General features: G+C 33.8%; 1 protein-coding gene across 2 annotated transcripts in view; it reads left to right on the top strand.

Annotated features, from left to right (window-relative positions):
- Positions 1–20,634, top strand: part of ham (hamlet) — a 111,548-nt gene that overhangs the window by 54,630 nt on the left and 36,284 nt on the right. The window contains exons 1-2 of one of the 2 annotated variants that reach the window (XM_073964747.1): positions 11,907–13,312; positions 19,748–20,193. In XM_073964747.1, coding sequence (XP_073820848.1) covers positions 13,285–13,312; positions 19,748–20,193 — 474 coding nt within the window. In that variant the 5' untranslated portion in view covers positions 11,907–13,284. Of the gene's footprint in view, positions 1–11,906; positions 13,313–19,747; positions 20,194–20,634 lie in introns of those variants that run through there. The other variant, XM_073964746.1, reaches the window with a different exon arrangement.

The raw sequence follows: 20,634 nt of genomic DNA, 5'->3' as shown, positions 1-20,634 counted from the left end.
TTATTATTAGTGTTTTTTTAAATATATTTTGCAAAGTAGAATGAATGAACTGGAAAATTTTCGAATAAAGTGAACAGTGGGTATATTCTGTAACTTTTTAACGACAGTCGATATTGTTATTTTTTCATGAAACTCATTTGAACAACATAATTAACAACCTCGGTATTCTGTAAAAAAATTTTAACAACTTTTGTTAAAAATTGCATTATAAAAACAACACCAAAATTGTCAAATCGACAAAAATGTTCAAAATTTAGAGCTTTTGAAAGATTATCGACAATTTGTCTACATTTTTACAGAACAGCACAATCGTTACTGCAAATATTTATAACAAAGACAAGTACCAACTAGCTTTAAGGACAAACAACAATGTCAACAGTATGTTTAGCAAAATAAAAACTAAGACTAAAAAGGAAGATAGGTGCAATTTAGTATATAAAATAACTTGTAATGGAGACGACGCCAACATATGCCAGAAGGTATATGTTGGCACGACTAAAACAAAACTTAAAACACGTCTTTCCGGACACAAATCTGATCAAAAAACGGACAAACCTATTGAACAAAAAACCGCATTAGGAGTTCATTGCACGCAAACAGGGCACAAACCTGATTTTAAAAACGTTGACATTCTGGCAATAGTTTATCCTCATTCCGGGTGAACAAAATGAAAAATTTAGAAAAAGTGAATGCCGAGCTTATGCAACGCATTCAAGCTTTGGAACAACGTTGCGTGCAACTCGTAGAAGAAAATGAACTTCTCAAACAATCAATTACCGGGCCTAGCACCAGTTTTAGATCAAATACAAATAATTCTCCTAAAGAAGTTGTAAACAACAAAAACACTGAAGAGCAAAATCATCAATATCATACAGATGAAGACGAATTAACCCGCGAAACTGAGTGGATATTGAAAAGAAATAATAAGAAGAAAAGAACTTCTGAAAACGCTGAGACTAGCTCTTTAAATAAACAAACAAACAATTTGCAGGAAAATCCTCAAAATAATAAAGTTAATCAGATAAATGAAGATAAACTCAGACCACCTCCAATAATGGTGTCGGGGGTGAGTGACTATTTGAAATTCCATGAAGAAATAAAAAACGTAGTGAAAGGCTCCATTCTTTTGAAAATGTTGAGCAATGAAACTTACAAAGTGAATACTTTTAACTCCGATGATTATAGGAATTTAACGAGACATCTATCATCAAACGAAACTGCATGGCATAGTTATGAAAATAAAAGCACTCGGCCTATTAAAGTCATGGTGAAAAATTTACACCATAAAAACAAAATAGACTCAATAAAAAATGACTTAAAAGCTCAAGGATTCAATGTACTTGAAGTTAACAATAAACTAGAATACAAAACTAAGAAACCATTAAATATGTTCATCGTGTCGTTTGACTCTTCAGACGATATAACCAAAATATTTAAAATTCGGAATATATGTGACTCCATTGTGAGTATCGAATCTATTAAACAGCAAAAAATAATACCACAGTGTAAAAAATGCCAAAGTTTTGGACATACAAAAAATTATTGCAACAAACCTTCACGCTGCGTTAAGTGTGCAGGAAAACATAGTTCGGTAGAATGTACCAAAGAAATTGAACATCCCAAATGCTGTAACTGTGGGAAAGAACATCCCGCATCATATCGAGGGTGCGAAGTTGCAAAAGAACTGCAAAAGTTGCGAGACAAAAAATTGAAATCCCGTAATATACCAAAAAATACATACTCAAAGTTACGAACGCCATCTTACAAACAAGCACCAACCACTGTTCAACGATCATACGCCAGTGTCATCAAACCCGTATTAGCTGAGAAACCAAACGACGTAATGTCCCAAATACTCCAAAGACTATGTGCACAAGAGGAGTTCTTTAAAAATATTGAGCTCCGTTTAACATATCTTGAACAAATATCAAAAAATAAATAAATATGTCTAACGCATTAAAAATAATGTTATGGAATGCCAATGGGCTTCAAAAGCACCAAAGAGAACTCGAAGTCGTGTTGAACAATGAAAAAATTGATGTGTGCTTAATTGCAGAAACACATTTTACAAAACATTCAGTCATAAAATTTAACAATTATGAAGTATATCATACCATTCATCCAATGAACACAGTCCGAGGAGGGAGTGCAGTCATTATCAGGAAAAATATTAAACATTTGGAAGAAGATAAATTACAAAAAGAAGAATTTCAAGCAACAACTGTAAAAATATATACAAAAACTGAAAATCTACTCATAACTGCACTTTATAGCCCACCACGACACCAAATCAAATCTGAGCAATATAAGCTTCTTTTTCAAAAATATAATTCGAGGTTTATAATCGGCGGCGATTTTAACGCAAAACACTTAAACTGGGGATCCCGTATTACAACCACCAAAGGAAGAGAGCTATTAAGAGCAGCAAATGATACAGATTGTAAGATCGTCACATCTGGTAGTCCAACCTATTGGCCAACCGATACAAACAAAATTCCAGATTTAATAGACTTTTTTATTATTAAAAAAATACCAATATCTCGTATAAAAGTGGAAAGTGGATTTGATTTAAATTCTGATCACTCACCCATTTTCCTTACATTGTTTGAAAACATTCCACAAAAGAACCAATCCCCATACCTAACAAATAATTTGACCGATTGGCAAAACTTTCAGTTTATTCTCATGAATGCTGATATTCATAACGAAGAACCAGCTACGATTGAAGAGTTGGATCTTGAAGTTGAAAATCTTACGGATACTATCCAGTCCGCTGCATGGCAAAGTACGCCTCACTACTCTACTAATGTTTGTGAAAACAGATACCCGGCTTACATCAGAGAAAAAATCTTATTGAAAAGGAAATATCGCAAAAAATGGCAACAAACTCGACATCCATCATTAAAAACTATTCTTAACAAGTTAACTAAAGAACTTAGCTCAGAAATAAAACAGTTTAAGGATACGTTATATAAAAAACACCTTCAATCACTCACGAACGAAAAAAATACAGAATATTCTCTATGGAAAGCGACTAAGAACGTCACGCGTCCAATCATAAGAAATTCTCCATTAAGAATAGATGAAGCACAATGGGCCAAAACAAACGATCAAAAGGTTAATATATTTTCTAAACACCTGCAAAAAATTTTTACTGAAGAGTATGATGATGCAACTGAATACATTGAACAGAGACATGCTTATTTAGATGGAAACTTTGAAGTAGTAACCATTGGGGAAGTGATCACTCTGGAAAACAGCGGAAGTGTTAATGATCCCAAAACCTGGAAAGCCTCCAACAGAAGTCACCTCTTATAGACCAATCTCGCTATTACCAATAATGTCCAAATTACTAGAAAAAATATTTTTAAATCGGCTCAAGCCCATTATATCGCGCAATAATCTGATTCCAAATCACCAGTTCGGATTTAGAAATTCTCACTCAACTATTGATCAAGTCCACCGCATTACAAATATCATTGAACAATCTTTCGAAACCAAGAAAATATGCTCTGCTGTGTTCCTCGATGTATCACAAGCATTTGATAAGGTGTGGCACGCCGGATTAATAAGAAAAGTTAGTGGATTCTTACCGCAGATTTACGTCGAATTCTTGAAATCATATCTCGAAGACAGATTTTTCAGAATTAAAATAGAAGACTCATATTCGAGCCTAGGCAAAATTACAACGGGAGTACCACAAGGAAGTATTCTTGGTCCCATTCTGTATTTGTTATACACCAATGATGTACCAAACTCTCAGAATTCTATAATTGCAACTTTTGCTGATGATACTGCCATCCTAACAGTGGCAGATTCAGAACATGAAGCTAACAACAATCTACAGCAAGCGCTTAATAATATTAAAACATGGACTAATGACTGGCGAATAAAATTAAATCACAACAAATCAGTTCATACAAATTTTACAAATAAGCATATTCAAAATATTCCAGTGTACATTGATGAATATCAAATACCATTTTCAAACAACGCAAAGTATCTAGGAATGACTCTAGATGCAAAGCTGAGGTGGAAGGAGCATGTCAAGAAAAAAACGGAGGAACTGAACATCAAGTGGTCTAAATTAAAATGTCTAATTGGAAGAAAATCTGAGCTATCAACAGAAAATAAACTATTAATCTACAATCAACAGTTGAAACCTATATGGCAGTATGGAATACAACTCTGGGGATGTACCCAAAATAAAAATATCAAAATGATCCAGTCATTCCAAAATAAAGTTCTTAGGAACATAGTAAACGCGCCGTGGTACGTCAGAGACAAAGATATTCACAGAGATCTTCATGTTAAAACAGTGTATGAAGAAATAAATCTCATTGCCAAAAAACATGACGCCAGGATTAGAGCCCATGTAAATCCAGAAGCCGTTAACCTGAATAACCCTGAAGGTGTACGACGGAGATTGAACCGGAAGAAGCCGTATGATCTTTTACGATCCTAATTTATATAAATATTCTTATTAAATAGCATATTTATATGTATGTTTGTATGTATACTATAACTATACAGAAATGAACAAAATTGCTTGTTAGTCTAATTGAACTAGTTGCAGTCATTAAATAATAAATAAAAAAAAAAAAAAAAAAAAAAAAAAAAAAAAAAAAAAATTCTGGCACATGAAAATAACTACAAAAGACGATTTACTCTAGAAATGCTTCATATTATTAATATACCGACTGACAAAAGAATAAATTTTAAGACTGACACAGACCACTGTGCACATATATATAGAAACTTAGTTCATAAGCATAGACGAAAGCTCAGTTGACGTTTACATTAGAAACACAATAGTCGCTCTTCTTCCATAAATTCAGGTAAAATGATAATAACTTGTGTTACATTTATATATTTTATAAGTTGTAATTATAAATTTATGTTTTTAAAACAGATCCCTGAGGATGATTGTCGAAGACAATTGAAATATTGGAAATAAAACTTAAAACAACCAAATAAAAAACAGTCTTTTAATGACCTTCAGCCAAACTATTACCAAACAAAATAATAATTTTTAGTTTCGAAAACGTTGTCGATTGTCGGATTGTTAAAAAGTTACAGAATAGGCCTACTGTGGTCCTATTCTGTAACTTTTTAACAACAGTCGATATTGTTATTTTTTGTAGAAAATCATTTTAACAACATAATTAACAAAGTTGTATTCTGTAAACAAGTTGTCGTTATAAAAACAACACCAACATTTTTGTAGTTTAAAAATCCACAAAAATTTTCAATATTGGTTTTGCCTTTGTTTGTGTGTATGTTTTATTTAGGAATTCAAAATTTAAAGTTTTTGAAAGTTTATCGACAATTTGTCTACATTTTTACAGAATAGCACAATCGTTACTGCAAACAATTGTTAATTTCAAAAAGTTGTCGATTGTCGGATTGTTAAAAAGTTACTGGTTTCACAAAATTAGACAATAATTCTGGGGAAGTCAAAGATAAGTAAAATATGAGCCCATTTTAATTAAAAAATCCAAAATAAACAAAATAACCCAAACATCTTCTAATCGAATGTACGTACCCAGCAAACCAAACTGTTCGAAATCGGAACGAAAACAATCTTAATTTATGATGTTGGTTTCAGTTTTTTTGTTTCTGACGAAACTAAAGGATATTCGGAAGGGTAATTATGTTGGGTAAAACTCACAAAACAAAATAAAAATAGGCAAATAACAGAACAGAAAATTTCTAGTCTGAACGAATTTGTCAAAAGGTTCTTTTGGACAGCCGAATTTTGTTTTGCTATAATAATAAATAATATCAATTTTTAAAACTTCACAAGGATTTCTAAATAAAACATCAGATATAAAAGTTCGATATTTTATATTCTCCACTTTGCACCTCATCACCTCAACCACACCCAGATACTATTCGTACTCTTCTATAATGAAGAGTAAATACAATGAACCCGCATCCTTTTGAGCCTCCGAGTCACAACGTGGTCCACACACAGCTTTAAACGATTTGAAATTTTCCCAAGAACATTTTGTGGACATCGGGTCTAACCGATTTGGTACAAACTTTGTACTCCGTAATATTTATTCAAAGAACACAGGACTATACCGATCCACTTCACTGTAGATTATATAATGTGGGAAGAAGATCGTAGAGGATAAAATAATAAATAGTATAAAAAGTAGTTATTCGAAAATCACTACCAAATCATTGAAAAAATGATTTTAATATTAAATCGCTAAAATTGCACTCAAGATAGATAGCTGATAAAAAATACAAAAACAGATTTTTTTCTATTTGAACCAATATTAAACAAGTAAAAAAATATCAGTCGGCTTTGTCGACAGAGATATACCCTCAGCCTCTGGGAATTGAAACTTTTATCTATTGACAATATCGAATCTAATACCGGTCGTTTTTGGAAGTATGAACTTTGTCTTCTAGCCATTCACATCCGATATGTCTGATGAGCTGAATTAAACCACCAGCGAAACGATCGTAGCATATTGGTTGGGTGTGTCGGACTTCGCTAGAATTCACTTTTTCAATACAAACTCCTTAGGTAATGTTAGCTCGTTTAATTCAATTAATTAAAAATATATTTGGTTTGAAGTTCAAAAGTGTTACGGAGGATGTACCGACATAGTCCATTTTGGAAGTCGATCTTACTTTGGGAGTGATTCCTCTCGATAGATATTGTGCCCACCAGTCATTTCAGTTTGCCACCGTATAACTTAGAGGTTTTGGGTCACGATGACAGGAAGAATGGACTTGCCCACGAAAAACACATTGTCGCTTAAACCGGACCCCAAGGAATAGCATCGGTATAACTTAAACAAACATGTTGAACTTCTGCGTAACTAGTGCCTACTATTTAGTGACATTTTTTAACTTTTGGGGGGGAGGTACCGGAAGGTACGCTCCGATACTGCCTATCTTCAAACTTAAACTTAATTTGGACAAAATAATACGAAGGCCAAATTTTTGATCTAATCGGCTGATCCGTTCGAGAGTTATCGTACGCATGGTGTCATAGGGATTTTTACAGCTTTCGTGTTATTTTCTCAGGAATAATGGACTTTCCCCTGAAAAAACTTGCACTGTCGTGATGGCGGCAGCAAATATAAGTTGCTACAACAAAGATAAAAGCTATTCGAAAGCAGGCCGTAAACTCGTAAACTGCATGTTTCCAAAATTGTGTGTGGGAGGTAGCTGAAGGAGTTGAGATATACAGTCCATATTGAAAGCTAATATATGTCCCGTAGAAATATTACGATGCGCAAAGTATGGACCAAATCCGATACTACCTTCAGGTGTTATCGTGGGCACACATTTTCCGAATATTTTCGAACTTTTGTGGGAGAGGTACCTAAAGTAATGGACCGATATGACTCACCCTCGAACTTATACTAAGTTCGGACAAAATATTGCTATAGCAAAATTTTAGACCGAATCGGCAGATATGTTCGAGAGTTATCGTGAGCTCCAACCACTACAAATTGTTCCAATGGGGATTTTTTACACCTTTCGGGATATTTTCCCAGAAAGTATGATAAAACTTGTACGGTCGTGATGGGGGCAGCGGATAAAAGTTGCTACGACAAAAATCAAAGCGATCCGAGAGCAGGTCCTAAACAGAACATATTCGAAATGTTCGAAATGTCCGATAGAGTCCGTCTGGTAGAAATTTTACGATGTGCAAAGTATGCACCAAATCGGTTACTCCCTTCAAGAGTTATCATGTGTACAAATTTTCCGAACAGTTTCGACCTTTTGGGTCGGAGGTACCTGAAAGAGTGGACCGATATGGCTCATCTTCGAACTTAAACTAAGTTTGGACAAAATATTACGAAAGCCTAATTTTGGACCGAATGGGGTCAACCTTTCGAAAGTTAGCTTGCGCACTAGCCAACCAGACGGACGGACATTGCTAAATCGACTCCAAATTGTCTAAAACCATTATTTCGATGAGGCCCATTTTGCCCGTATGAAAGTGTATATACCCTCGTTAACATAAATGCTGAGGGTATAAAAAGTTATGAGTATTTCTTTGTATATAGTTTTTACAGAATCCACCTTTTTAAGGCGCGATATATCCGGAACCGTTAGTCAAAAAATCTGTAGCATCACCACAGCAAAAAATAAAGGAAATCAAAAACCACTTTTTAAAAATTTTCCAATATTTTTTTGATATTTCTGTGAAAAATTATTTATTTATTATCATGAAAATGTTTGACATATTCTACAATATATTTGAGTATAGCTACCTATTTTGAGTTAAACGAGAATAAGAAAACTTTTTAAAATATTTATTTTTTTAAACGGTTCATAATGGCGCTGCTCTAAACTGTGTTCAGTTATGTTAAGATAACAAAAAAACTTGGAAAATTTGGATAGATAGGATCAATATTTGGAATTCGTGGACATTTAAAATGATAGGATCTTTATAGTATTTTAACAAAGAACAACGAATAATATTGAATTGAAAACACAACAAATATCGTTAGAAAAAAATAAAAAATAATTTTAAAATATTGAAGTTTGGTGTGCATTCCTTCGATTACTCCATTCAAAAACTGGTCTAAATAATTAATTTTGTGTAATTTAAGGTCTGTTTGAGGATCATTGTGGAATTTCAAAATTTTTTATAGCCTATGTTCTTTTCAGGCCATGTAGTGATTTCAGGAAGATCAGGAAAAATTCAGGAAGATCGGTTCAGCGGTTTTTGATTTCATAAACTTCAAACAAACAAACGTACAAACATTTTTCTACTTTATATATGTACATAAATATATAGATATCGTGAAAATATTAGTATCAATTTTGCAGGAAAAAAACGTAAATATTTCCCAATTTTCTATTACATTTATTTCATTATTTTTTCGAGTTTACGCCTGCAAGTAGCATGAAACTTAGCTTTAGATGATAAGAAAAATTCTTTAAAAAATTTGACTATGAGCCACGGATAAAACATATGTATATCTAGGAATAATATTTTCTAAGAAAATTACATTAAAATGTATACGAGTATATTCTAGCATGAAATTATTTGTTTAAATGTTGAACTGTTAATTTTACATGATTATCTTAACTCAGTCGATAATCATGTAACATTGACAGTTCAAATTTAAACAAATAATTTCATGCTAGAATATATCCTTCAAAATCCTTCCCCATCATAGTGAAATTTACGAAAGGGAGAACCCTATTACTTTCCCTTGATTCGATTTTAGAATAATTGTAAAACCTCCATTTTTACTTTAAATTCCCCAATAAAATTCGTACCATTAAGGACGATCACTTAATTTAAAAAATGTCTATGATGTTAAATGTCGAACAAATAAAAAGAAAATAATTAGTAAAATATCTCTATTTCTCTAAAGTTACAAAATATTGACAAGATATATCGGTGGCGAAGCTGCCCATGGACAACACTTTTAATAAATTTAAAAAATGTGATCAATATTAATTATTTATTTAAACTAAAGCTTTAAATTCGTATTCACAGATAGAGATAAATTTTTTAGATATTTCGAAAGGTAAAACATACTCATATCACACAATTTACTTACAGTAAAATATTTGGAGAGATATGTATATAAAAAAAAAAAACATTACACCCATGCGATGTTTTGTCCAAGTTTAAATGAAAGCTGTCAAAGTTTGGAGGTAAAATATCATCGATAAATACACAATTTATCTATTAATGATGTATAAAAATAATGTATAGTTTTAAGGATAACTGCTGTGAAGGCGCCCGAGTGACGAAGCCGACCCATGTTCCCATATACTGTGGGAAGTGGTATAGGATTATCAGAAAAAGTTGCAACGATTTTTTCTCAACTTATTCTAAACTTTGAAAATACTTTACTTCTCCACAAGGAATTTACCGATAGCTAATAATGGATATCTAAAAGTGCTCTCTAGTCAGTAAAAACCCTGAAACCACCACACAATAAATGGTTAGATTATGGATTTTATAAAAATATATTTGCAGCACCCATTAACTCAAATTAATTATACATACATACATACATATGTACATATTTCAATGCTTATCTTATACAACATGTTACTTTGTATGCTACAAAATGATTCCCATTTCTAAAAAAAATTAGTGCAAATCTAAAAAACTTTTTTCTTTCAACAAAGTTGCTGCTTCAATGTTCAGGCGTTTAGTCAATAATATTCGGTGGTATTTTCCCAAACCACAAACAAAAACCTTGAGAAAAGTTTTGTTGATACTTTGCAAATATAGACAGAAGCAAAACACAATCTTCAAAGACCACCAAGAGTTAGAGGGTACACAACCCAAGGGAAGAGGATAAATTGAATTGTATTCAATTATAAATGTATACGGGAATACACATACAAACAAACGCAACATATGTATGTATCTTTGGTCTATATATAATACATGGAATTTGAAGATTGTTTTTGTCCTTAAATGGCGGCCATTTTTTGTGCCAACACCACTATGAAAACACACACTCCATTCACATACACAACAAACACATGCACATAAACAGATGAGTGCAAAGAAGAGCAGCAGTCAATAAGACTAGAATTCCAATAAGAATTGAATGAACAAATGTTGCCTAACCTAAGGCTTTCAGTCTCTGTGGTGTGAGTTAAGTGAAAATGTTAGGGTGTGTGTGTAGCGATGTATGTGTGTTTCTTATGGAGTAAAGAGTGTGAGTCAAATAATGTTTCAAGAAGAAGAAGAACTTAAAATGAAACACAAGAACTGAAATGAAATAAAATCACATTTGCGATAAACATGCTGGGGTTTACGATGAAGATCATATACATAAGTATTGGGGCGTGTGTGTGTGTTTGTTTGGTCGAGGGTATAATATACGCTTCTGTGGTTTTTATGGCTGCTCCATTCGATGCCTTCCTTGAGTTGTTGGGGACATGAACTCGGTTTGTATCCATGTTAGGGGGTCCAATTGGCAGATGGGGGGGGGGGGGAGATGGTAAATTACTTAATATGTGTATGTGAGTGTGTGTTTTGATTCGTATATTCTGTTGCAGATAACATGCAAACCTTAGAGGTCTTCGCCAACCTAAATGTGACATAGATTTGAGAGTAAAACAAACAAATATGTGTACGTCGTTTGTGTGAATGTGGGGGGACGGCGCACAAGCCAAATTGAAATGAAATAAAAATAAAATGAAGCAAAAAAATATAAAATAAAAATTCCCAAATGCGCCAAGTCGACAATGTCTGGCTGAGGTTTTATACACAATCATACAATGTGAGCACACACAGATACACCCTCCGTTCGTCAATGCAAACATGCGACAATGCTATGGCTCCAACAACCAACCAACCTGTAACAGCAGATGTTGGGGTGAGTGGTGGTATGTACGAGAGAGGGGATGTGGGTTTTGAGGTTGGGGAAATGGAAATAAAGTTATGTATCTTTTTTTAAATATAATTCATACGTACGCTGGTCTAAACGAGCGATGCCTAAAGTCGGTGGCAGAATTCGAAGCATAGTACCGACGATTATGCGACAGTTAGTTTTAAACTTTCCACTTAACCAAACAGAGATCACACATTAAATACGGCAAAACGGATAAATGTGAATTGCACGGTCATTTGTGTGAAGTTCGAACGACAACGTATAATTTAAAGAGTACTCCCCTCCTCTGTGTGCCATAACAAAACCACCAATCTACAATAAGACCAACCAACTGTGACTCAATTGTCCTTTTAACTTTGCTCAGTTGGTTGGCTGGCTGAGGACAACAAATGAACAGATATCCAGAGACATATACAGACTCACTTTGCCAAATTCCTTTATCAAATAAGAATCTGTCGCCGTCGTTGTTGTTGTTATTCTTGTTGAAAAATAATGAGCATAAATGTTCATTTGAACACACAAACAACACAGCAAGAGGCAACAACAAACAATGATGATTGTTGTTTCAACCCCTACTGTGAGTGTGTTCTTCGAATGTTGTGAGAGTGTATCTCTGTGGATGAGGACAACGACGATGATGGTGATGTCAATGTGAATGAGTGTGTGTGTGTGTCTGCATTTGAGTAACCTAAGGATGCAGATAGTTGTGAAACATCCCATTTGGAATTCTATATCTGCGTCTGTGTGCGTGTGTACATTCCTACCCTCCTCTCAACAAATGATGATACACAATATCCTCACATTTAGAGGCTGTTGATAACATTTAACCAACCAACCGACCGACCGACCAACCATCTATTCACTTTGTCCTACAAGAAGTTTCCACCACCATTGCTGCTACATGAAAGTGACTCAATCCTGGCTGTGTTTGTTTGTTGTTAAAGGCAAGAGATTCAACTCATCCTTGCCCTCATCATCATCAACAGCAGCATCATTCCACAGCAGATACACAGATATCAGCAGACAGAGGACATAGCCCGGCAGAACGGACGTACGTAACACAACACAAAGCCTGGCACATACATCCATACATCTTCATTTTAGTCTCTGTTGCGACATCATCTCATACACACACGCACGCAGAGCAAACAACTTCCGACAACAACGAGAATACGTTGCGCGCCTTGTACGCATCCGTGAATCTGTGCTGTGCTGGTTCTGTACCGTGCCACCACATTGAGACATCATCAATGTAACCACCAACCATTGACTTTCACAACGAATCGAATTGCAGACGAGGAGACACATTCATTATCGCCGTTTAACGAAGAGAGCGAGCGTTTTCATTCCTCCTGCTTCTCGTCGCAGTCTCATCAGAACTCATCGCAAAAAAAAAAAAACAAAACAGAAAAAGGAATATCTACGAAGTGCGGCAAATACTTTTGTGAATGAATGAAATTTTTCTGAGTCTATTCCTATCTACCGTGATTTTTTTCTATATTCGTTCCGTTGTGGTTTGTCTCGGTGCTCTAGTCACAATCAGTTCCGTTTGTGAATTTGACGTAAGACGTAAGAGTCTGGCGTCTGTTGGTTTTAAAAAAGAAATTTAAAAATATTAACAGTGTAACGGAAAAAAATTAAAAAAAAACATAGAAATAATTTTTAAAAATATTATTATAATTATTGTGATAAATTATGCAACAACAAATGTTGTTAAGTGAAACAAAAAATCTCATAGAAAATAATTGAGCAAAAGTGATTTAGAAAAAAAGGTTGTCTATCAAACAAACCCCTCTACACCACAAGGATTAAAAACAAATCAATGAGTGCGCTAAATAAAACAAGATAAATTGAGTGCCAATCAAAGCTAAGAAATTAAAAAAAAAACTTTTACGTTTCTAAATTTTGGAATTGGATTAACAACAAAAGCAAAATGATTTTCGATAGATATGCTGTCTCAGGTATGTTTTGCAAGGGATTTTTTTAAGCAGATAATTTTGCAAATAATTTAAAATTCTTTTTTGTGAATGGCTAGTGATTATTTAGAAGAATAAAGCTTCCGTCGGAAGTTGCAAAATGTAGCACATTCAATTATGTGGTCCTTAGAAAGAATTTTCAGAGAGGTTTCCACAACAGAAATTCTGTTTTGGATTTTTGAAACCCCCAAAAATATGAATATTACAAGTTGTTAGTTTTTAGCGAATTAGATATTTAATTTTTAAATCGGAAAACTTGGTTTAAATTTTCAACCAAACAGGGTCTGTAAAAGTTTTCCGTTGCTTTGCGAGAGTTCAAATAAATTTTATTTTGTATTTTTTTAAATATTTTTTTTTTGTATTTTTTTATTTATTTAAATGTTTATTATAATAACAAATTATAATAACATTATAATTACAAAGCTCTTGCAACAAAGGCTATCGGCTTAATTTTAAAATATGATTAATGCACTTTATTATATGTTGGATCAATAGTAACATCTGAATTTTCGTACGCAAATTTCATTTATGTTTTAAGTGTCTGCCTAGGTCATTATTTGTGAAATTTAAATAATTATTATTAATTGAGCTACATCTATGACCTAAGGAGTTTTTATTGAAAAACGATGTTTTTATTGAAAAGCGAAGTTCCATCATCCGATAGCGGTTGATGCATGGGATCTCACTAGATATCCTGGTGTTGTTCTAGTGTTTCATAAGGTCCTGCGAAGATAAAAGAGTTAAAATTTCCTATTAATTTCGCATTTTATTGAGGGAAATTAAAAGACTTCCACCACAAAGACTCGCCGTTGGTTAAATGACCGGGCTTATCTAAAGCCAGAATGATCATTAGACTTGAATAGCTTTGCCTATACCCACGCCTGAGGAGAGCTAATGATGATTTTGAATAGTTCAGATTCGGAATCCACAATCATATACGAGTACGTCATAGAGAAAGGGGGGTTTCAACGAGTCCCCAATTTAAAATATGGCAATGTTTTGAACAGAACATTTGTTATAAGTCTAAAAAATACAAAAGTTAAAAATCATATCTCATCTTAACCATCATGAATTTTGGGTCATCCATGAGTATGATTGAGTCTTTCTATAGACGCGGAAATATAAGACCCAGTTTAATATAGTAAGGAAAAATTGCCCTTAAGGTTCTAACAAAAATTATTAAAAATAATATTTTAAAACTGTCTCTCTACTCATTTGTTGTTTTATTAGGGCATGTGGAATTTTGGTGATACATTTTATTAATTCACTCTGATTTAAACTATTTTGATTTTGACGGAGAATTGAAATGTTAATTAAATCAAGCAATGTTTTACGAATGGTGGTTTCGCAGCTAATCATACACCTTTGATGTGAATTTAGACCAAGGTCGATTTGGAAAAAATTCAATTTTTTTCCACACTAGCCTAATGTCTCCATATGGAATCGAATACTCACATTAGGGTGGGGCGATTTGAACATCACCACGGGCGCCTGGATTTTCTGACCACATGTCTATGGTGAAAATCGACCCCCCGGATTTTGACTTGAAGTTTTTTCAAGGATTTTTGGATATTTTTGCATATATGTAACAGCCAAACCACTGAGTTTTTTGATCCAACACAAAGACAAAAATTGTAGCCAAGACAATAATTAAGAATTCTCTAGTACATAGCAAAAGCATTGGAACGCTCCTTCAGGCAGTTATGGCCCCGAGAATGTGCACATTTCTCGGAAAATATCGATAAATTACATTGTGCTACAAAATTTGACTTAAAGTCAGTGGGTGGAAATTTACTTTTGGAGATGAAAGCCCTTGGTGAGTGTACTAAGAACGCAAAAGGAAATTTTCAGGATAGATCAAGTTTCTGAGATATGGTTTGGCCAAAATATCTTTGAAAAAAATTTCAAGTCAAAATCCGGGGGCTCGTTTTTCACCGTAGCGATATGGTCTAGTGGACTTTTTTGCTCAGTACAATCCCAAGAATCAGAAACTCCAGGCGCCCACTTTTTTTCCTTCCATACAAATCGCCCTGACCTAACTCACATATATGTATGGAAATAAATTGTATTCCCGTTCGAAGGTTGGTGGTGCCTAAGAACACCAAAACGACATCAAAATTATCAAAATCTAGGATTGAATTCCCGGGCAGGGACTATGCCTTTTTTCTCTTACTATACTAAAGAAAATTTGTCATCGAAAATTCTGGACATAACTGAGTTCGTGTCTCAGAAAATACTACATCACATTTTCCTACACACCTTGATCGGACGTCCCATATCATTGTGCTTGAAATAGATTTGCACTACTCTCATTGATATGAGAGAAGTATTCCCTCCTTTCCTATTCAAAAATGTTCATGTCTGCCTAAAATGACTAGGCGAAAATAAGAATGCATATTTTTTCATCTCGATCTTTGTACTTCTATCATCTTCTTCCTTTCCACTGAACGCATTGAGAAGCATAGGGCCTCTGCAAACATCCTCCAGGATGATCTGTCATTTGCTATTGCTTTTATTTCGCTTCATGATTTTCCAGCGGCTCCCCCAAAAGACTTTTTTCCAGAAGTTTCAAGTCGTCCTTTTTTCTGCTACAGGATTCCAATCTGGGATGGACGGCATAGTTCGTAGTTATTTTATCAATCCCATTTTCTCCTTTTTATGATGATAGTTATTGGATCGGTATAGCACCTTCGGAAATGCTCGGAATTGCTTAAAAAATTTTACCACCAAATTCTCAATAAGTATAGAAGACATCCATTAGTAAATAACTGGTAGGCAATGGAGTTCCCATTTATAATTGTGTGTGTGTAAAAATGTCTCCCACACAATTCAACTAATTTAAAAAACATGCACTTACACAATGTCTCCCCCTAAAGTATGCAATAGAAAATTATGGGGCCTGTCGCCGTTCTATAGACTTTCTGGCGCCTAAAAGCATACACATCTTTAAAAGTTCTTAGATAGCTTCCCGCAATAATGGTATTAATTAAAATAAAAATATATTCACTGTGAATTATTCACAATTAGAAATATTCACTAAAAATTAAAATTAAAAATGTTTTATACAAAAAATATATAAATCGGATTGCTAAAACCCGTATTTATGGCCTGTTTCACTAAGACGATTCGAATAAAAATTCGTTCGACGACTACCAAACTTCTGTTTTTACAGTGTTTTATTTGACTTGCTTTGGTTCCTGTCTGTTTAGTTCAAATCTAGTAACTCATTTTTAATACAGTTGCAGTTGACCAATCCAACTGAAACTTTGCACACTTTTCAGATTTGTATGAAAAAAACAGTACCACCTGATTTCAGGTGTTTTGAGGATTTTGTCTTCAGTTTTAGTCCGAATTGGCTGTAACTTGGCATTTGGAGTACCCAATTGTGCAGAAACTTCCCCACCAAAATTGTGGACATGGGTTAGCTGTTGGTGTAGCCCCCATATAACGGTACCACTCAATTTCAGGCAATTTAAAGTTTTTATCTACATTTCCGGCCTAAATTGACTGTAATTTAGTTATGGACTTCTCAGTGGTCAAACAATTTATTTACTAAAAGTTAAAAATAATAAAAAAATAAGTGAGTGTTTTTTTTAAATAATTTGTCGCTTAGCCTCTCACGGTGCTCTTGAATCAAATTTAAATGGAAGGTGCTTACACCTGGGAAGTTTTTGCGGATTCTGAATCTACAATGTTCATAGATGAGAAAAATCCAAAAAGCAATGAAATCGCAGGAGCGCTTTTTAAATAAATCACGATTCAAGTGGAGATTTTTATGATTTTTTAAGTTTTCACGATTTAGCTTGGAAACCGCAAGTCCAATCGAAATGTAGCTAAAGGAAATGTTGTATCTGTGAAAATTCTCTACAGGATTGACGTTTATGATTTGTTCTCAGGCTGTACCATTTTTGAGATAAAGAAGCTCAGTTTACATTTTTAGGTTTTTTTGTTAAGATTTCGCGATTTTGCTTGAATACGGGAAGACTTATCGGCAAGACTTATTTTTAATCAAAAAAATGATCATGGAGAGATTTCCAGCAAATTCTAATATTTCCCGTCATTCAATGAGATCATCGTGCAAAAATACCACAATAATTTATTACAAACCTTAATGCAAAATATATTTTTAATTTTGAATAGAAAGACGTTTTTGCCAACCACATAGAATAATGATGCAAATATGTATAACTTTAACTTATATAATCTTGTTTAGACCGCAACAAGAAGTTTAACCACAAGAGATACCTAGTAATAACATCTGGCCCCCACTATGCATAACAAGCATTACAATGTGTCAAAATGAATCACAACCCAACATCTAGAGGATGGAAAATATAGTTCAGTTATATAGGTTTTAAAACAAATTCTATAAATTCTAAATGGAAATAATTTTCTTATCTGGGTTTTGAGGTTTTTCATTTGAGTTGTGTGATTAATGTGATACAAAATTGGCATTAGTCATATTCATGGCTATACTAATTCGCAATGACGTTTAAAATATATTTCCATAAAAGTATCACCCAATAATTTTTTCTCCAATCTATTATATTATTTTTTTTTTATTTATTTATTTTTTATCGGTTTCTAAATCTCCAAAAAAATTTTACTATCTCCTCTAAACCTATGTCAATATTTGCTTAACATTTGGTATAACACCATTCAAGTGGTCGTGGCCCTCACATTGAATTCCTTAGAAACAAGTGGTAATCTTGAAAATCTCTTGAAATTGGGTCAAAAACGAATTGTTGGTAACAAACATTGTTAACAACCTAATAGTGCAAGCAACAACAAACACATAAACACACAACAGTATTGAGAATTTTCACACTTGGCTACAAAGATAAACAAGCCAAAGTGTTTAATCAAGCGCGGTAAACCACTAAACATAATAAATATTACTCAATCATCCATCGATACTCAGCATCAGTATATCCATCCTGTTCAACAATGAAATCCTTTAAAATAACACAGCAATGCAAACAACAAAAACACATGTACCTAGCGCCTAATTATAAACACTAACACAACGGCAAGGAAAACATCAAATATAACCAACAAGGAAGGACCTCACACAAGGTCACGATGCATGCATAGTTTTCTTGGGAATTGTAGAATCCAAAAACAAAGATTTGCTATTTATTTTTTACCTATCTCTGGAGTAGCAGCTTATCTGAGCATGCAGTATAGCTCACTATCAAAACAATAGCTGAAAGCTTCTTTTGACATTTGTTGTCTATCATTGCCTTAAAACTGTCAATCATTGTTATTTTTAAACATTTACTTTGGTGAATCCAAATCTATTCATAGATACAACTAAGTACAAAATAATAAAGCTTTCCCCTCTTTCTTTCTTTCTTCCTCTCTTTGTCCAACCGTGTTAGTATTTCTACAGACTACTAGCCGACAAATTTAAAAACAATTCATAATTTGATGGACATCCCATGATAATGCCAATTTTCCCATTAATTCTATTGTCAGATTATGTGCCTTGACGATAGATAAAAGGTGTTAGCGCTTAGCGCTTCTCTTCTTTATCTATGCCACTTATTTTTAAATATACTTACGACAACTGTCTTATCATTATCTATTTGGACATTGAGACACTTTGTTTTAAAGGTATACAAATACGTGTGAAGTAGTTTTCATGCTGATCTCTGGAGAGCGATTAGTGACTGATATTTGGGGCATTCCAGTTAATTTTGGCAATTTTGTTTGAATTATAGAATTATTTATTCTGAAAGAAAGTTTCTTTAAAGATTGCAAAAACATATACATATAAGATTCTGAAACTTTTGATAGGGCTCTGAAGCCTTTCACTTTCCTTGTGGCTTTCGGATGACTCTACCGTATAAATCAGTGTTTTTCCGTGTGTAAATCGGTTTATGCCTATTTTGGTTTACAGAAACAAAGAGAAATTAGAAAAAAAAAATGTTTCGATATTTCATTCGATGTTTCATTCATTAGGGATTAAATTAGAAAAAAATGCAAAAATATTCATTTATTTGTGTTTCAACAAAAACCGAAAGAGAATTGATGGGGAAAGATTTAGGGCCTGTTTATGTATGTCGATAAGAAAATGAATGCGTAAGAAAAACTACCAAATTTGAGTGTGCTTTTCAAATTTTTTGTTTGTTTTGAAGCAAAAACAAAGGAAATAATATTTCCAAAACTAAAGTTTGGGTGTGTTTCATGCGCACACATTTTCGTTTCGAAATACATAAACAGGGAGTTAATCGTTCTGCGATGCGTTTTTTTTTTACTGTATATTTTTTCTCTTCTGAAAATTTGAAATTTTCCTGGCAATCCTAGAATTTATATATTGTAAAGAGTGCTAACTCTAACCTAGCTTTCAAGCTTAATTTTCTAATTTTATTACCCCCCTCTAACTCGATTTTTTCTTTTTTTATTTTCACTTTTCAGGCAGCACAAGTGAAGACTACGACTTGGGTGCTTTTAAGCAATTTCCTCACAATTTGATCTCACCCAATGCCAATCACCCGTTGGCGCTAAGTGCTCACAGTACAGACCTAAGCAGTTATCATCATCACACGACGACACAACATCTGCAGCAACATAACGGCTATCGAAGAAGTGAATCACCACCAAGAAATACCGGCTTGCCCGATGCAAATTCGTCTTCACTGACCCACAGTCCTGGAGGATTTCTAAACAATTCAGCATTACATCACACCACACCCGCCCAAATGGAGCAGTTACTGAGCAGTAAACTGCAAGCAGAAAATCTGCTACTAAGCATGGCCCGTCTTCAGGACAACGGTGTCTTTGCCAAACAACATCTGCGACGTGGTACAAGATTTGGACCATTTGCCATGAGTGAACCAACGGACAAAACGAATGCCTGGGATGTAAGTATGAAAATCAAAATCATCACAGAGACATTTATGAGAAAAAATAGGAAATAAATATAGGATATAAGTCGCACAGGACAAAGGACATCATCAACGTTAATCCTTTCACATCTGTTTAGAAAAATTGAAAAAATTATTCCTGAATTGCAGATTTTTTCATCAAAAAATTTGCGCAAATTTTATTTGTATTCCTGGCTATCGTATTTCCTACATATGTGTCTATGTGTGTCATTTGTGTCTTTGACACATTTCCCGTCTATGTGAGTGTTTGTAATTTAATCCTGTTACAGCATAACCCAACAAATCCTGCCAACAAATGAAATTTGTATTTTGGAAAAAAGGGCAAAAAATGTTCAAAATGTTGGCAATTTTTGGGTGAAAATTAAGTGATTGGGAAAATATTTAATTAAAAAAGACGCCACCACCATGGGTGATACG

Source organism: Musca autumnalis, unplaced genomic scaffold (assembly GCF_047663935.1).
Source record: "Musca autumnalis isolate F117 unplaced genomic scaffold, ASM4766393v1 scaffold_2, whole genome shotgun sequence".
NCBI classification, from domain to species: domain Eukaryota; kingdom Metazoa; phylum Arthropoda; class Insecta; order Diptera; family Muscidae; genus Musca; species Musca autumnalis.
This window is presented reverse-complemented; position numbering and strand designations above follow the sequence as displayed.